Below are 2,687 nucleotides of genomic sequence, written 5' to 3'. Positions count from 1 at the left end.
GATGGACAAATCTATACTTGGTTAAGAGAGCGATTTTTTTAACCCTTCTAGATCATAACAAAGGTGAATGGACAAATGATACTTATTTAGATAGCCATCGCCGTCGCCATCATCATCATGGATACCACTTTAGTGTATGCATTATGCGAACCAGAGATTGCTTTCAATTATTTGATTATACATACTATCTAATGTGTTAGGCAAGGGCATGGTCCCCTGTTGCCCACATCCAACCAGGGCTTTCTTTCTATATATCAATACTATAAACTGTTAGGCAAAGCATGGTCCCCTAGGTAATATGAATCAAAAACCCTCCTGAAATTCTTTTCCTACAATTTTAAAATTTTAGAAACCATTCACATTAATGGAATGTGAGAAGAGAGACCTACAGCTCTTGCCCTCCAGCCCCACAATATAAATATGGTCAGCTATGTGTGACACCCTCTCAGACTCTCAGTACTACAGAGAGTCCTTAACTCTTAGGGTCTCCAAAGGAGTGCTGTAAAGAAATATCAGTTGGGTTTATTGAGGAGATTCAAAGATGGGTAGGAGCCCCTGTTGTGCCAAGGAAGGTTTGAATAGGGGAGCATGGACTGCTACTGAAGATAAGATCCTCACAGAATACATTAAAGTACATGGGGAAGGGAAGTGGAGGAACCTTCCCAAGAAAGCAGGTGAGCCAGGGGAGATGGTAAACCAGAGAGTTTTGCTCTTGGGGTGTGGTGAAAATTTTCCTTCTGAAAACCCAGTTCTGCTTTGCAGGTCTCAAAAGATGTGGGAAGAGTTGCAGGCTGAGGTGGTTGAATTATCTGAGACCTGATATCAAGAGAGGGAACATAACCCATGATGAAGAAGAGCTCATTATCAGGCTTCACAAGCTCCTGGGGAACAGGTGTGCTTCATTCTTCATTCTTCTTTCTTCTCTTTCATTTTTGTTTTTCTTGCTCTTGTTTGTACACTACTTGCAAGTGAATTAATCCAAGAAGTACTTCATTTTCAACTTTCCCTTGTAAGCGCTTTTGGCATGAGCCAACAATGTACATTGCATAATAATGAAATTGTATGGTCTTTCTAGATGGTCTCTCATTGCTGGAAGGCTTCCGGGCCGAACAGACAATGAAATCAAGAACTATTGGAACACCAACATTGGGAAGAAAATAAGCTCCACCCCCAATCATAAGCCAAGAATCCAATCTGAAGAGAGGCCGAATTCCACCTCGATTAGCCCGCGACCTTCGCTGAATAATGGACCGCCGCCCGTGCTCCATGCTAAGCCATCAAGGTGTACTAAAGTATTCATTGCCACTGAGCCACCAAAAATTGATCAAGTAATTGACACTAGACCAGTGTCATTAGGACCCTCTACGGTTCAAGGATTGGCCATGGCGCATGATCAGAAGGCAGAGGAGCCGGATTCTTCACCGGCGATCGGTTCTGGGAATGAGAATGATAGCAATCCTTCTGATTTCATGATAGACTTTGAGATGGATGCAAACTTCCTATCTGAGTTCCTCAACTCTGATTTCTCACAATTATGTGACTTCCATGATGGGGTTGAAGCAGATAGTAACACTAACACTAGTAGCACAAGTCAGCACTCATCTCCCAATGCCACAGAAGCCCCACTGCTGATGAATGAAGAAGAAACACTGCAAAACTCTAATCTATTTTCCTTGGATTCTTTTCTTGATTGCGAAATGGACTGGTTCTGCTGATGAAAAGGGAAAGAAGAAACTAGCTAGACTAACAAAAGTGTTGTGCTTAAACCAACCAAACTTTGGCGTGTGTTCATTGCATGTATATGGTTGTAAATTGGCCTGTCCATAAGCAATATCACTCCAATAGGCAGCTGCAGCTCTAAACGCAAAGATGTGTACTAGTGTTTTTTCTTTTCTGCGTCTTTCAGCTAAATTTCCTGATGTCATGGGCTCATGGTGACCATGTTTCAAAGCAAAAATAAATGGTCTTTATGCTTTGTTTCTTGCTGTTTTCCTGGCTTGTCTCAGTGGGAAATTTCACTTTCTTCTCCACAAGTGGGTGATAATGGTGGGGTTTGTGGGATATGATGGAAAATTTCTGCTCAACTGCAGGCTAATTTAATTTCCCTTTATATCTAAGCCATTTTGCTTGAATCCTGAAAGTCAAATGTTCGTGAAGGGATTGATCATCCAATATTGGGGGTTTGTACTTTGGAGGGAGGAGAAGAAATGAAAAAGACTGATCATCCAAATGTCATATTCTATTAAATGAAAATTAACCTAAGGAAATCTTTGTGACAATGTTAATGAATCTGGCTAGAAATCAATTGTCAAAGCTTTTTAATATTGTATTTTTCTCATAGAAAATAGAGAATACCACCTTTTTCTTCTCCTTTCCAATATTTTGAATTTGAGATTTGATGTTTGACAATACACTGAAAATTTGTCAGATTTTTGGTTTTTCATGGCATCCTTCTTTGTTGGCTTCTTTTTGGCCTCGAGTTTAACTTGACTTTAAATACATTATTTTACAATCCCAAGAGCACAAAGGGTAGGTCATAAGTTTTTAAATTTAGGCTTGTTTAGTTATTGTTTGGATTGTTTCAAGAAATAATTATATATAGAATAATTAAAAATAAATTATTAAATATAAAGATTATTTTTAAAATATATTTAAAAATGTTAAAAAAATTTCAAGTTTATAAACAA

At 38.7% G+C, this 2,687-nt stretch overlaps 1 protein-coding gene across 1 annotated transcript; it reads left to right on the top strand.

The window, feature by feature from the left end:
- Window positions 1-291: 291 nt before the first annotated feature.
- On the top strand, window positions 292-1,991 carry LOC117921547 (transcription factor MYB1-like). Its single transcript, XM_034839458.1, has 3 exons — window positions 292-674; window positions 763-892; window positions 1,076-1,991. Exons 1-3 carry the CDS (start codon window positions 542-544, stop codon window positions 1,713-1,715), a joined length of 903 nt encoding a protein of 300 aa, XP_034695349.1. The 5' UTR covers window positions 292-541; the 3' UTR covers window positions 1,716-1,991.
- The last annotated feature ends 696 nt before the right edge of the window (window positions 1,992-2,687 follow it).

This window comes from Vitis riparia, chromosome 9, assembly GCF_004353265.1.
Source record: "Vitis riparia cultivar Riparia Gloire de Montpellier isolate 1030 chromosome 9, EGFV_Vit.rip_1.0, whole genome shotgun sequence".
NCBI classification, from domain to species: domain Eukaryota; kingdom Viridiplantae; phylum Streptophyta; class Magnoliopsida; order Vitales; family Vitaceae; genus Vitis; species Vitis riparia.
Note: the sequence above shows the minus strand (reverse complement) of the source record. Positions and strands in the feature narration are given on the sequence as shown.

Bases quoted from the DNA above. Each gene is read 5' to 3' on its own strand.
- LOC117921547 (XM_034839458.1), top strand. From the start codon at position 542: ATGGGTAGGAGCCCCTGTTGTGCCAAGGAAGGTTTGAATAGGGGAGCA. The intron at 675-762 runs GTGAGCCAGGGG...TCTGCTTTGCAG, and splicing joins GAACCTTCCCAAGAAAGCAG to GTCTCAAAAGATGTGGGAAG. The intron at 893-1,075 runs GTGTGCTTCATT...TGGTCTTTCTAG, and splicing joins CACAAGCTCCTGGGGAACAG to ATGGTCTCTCATTGCTGGAA.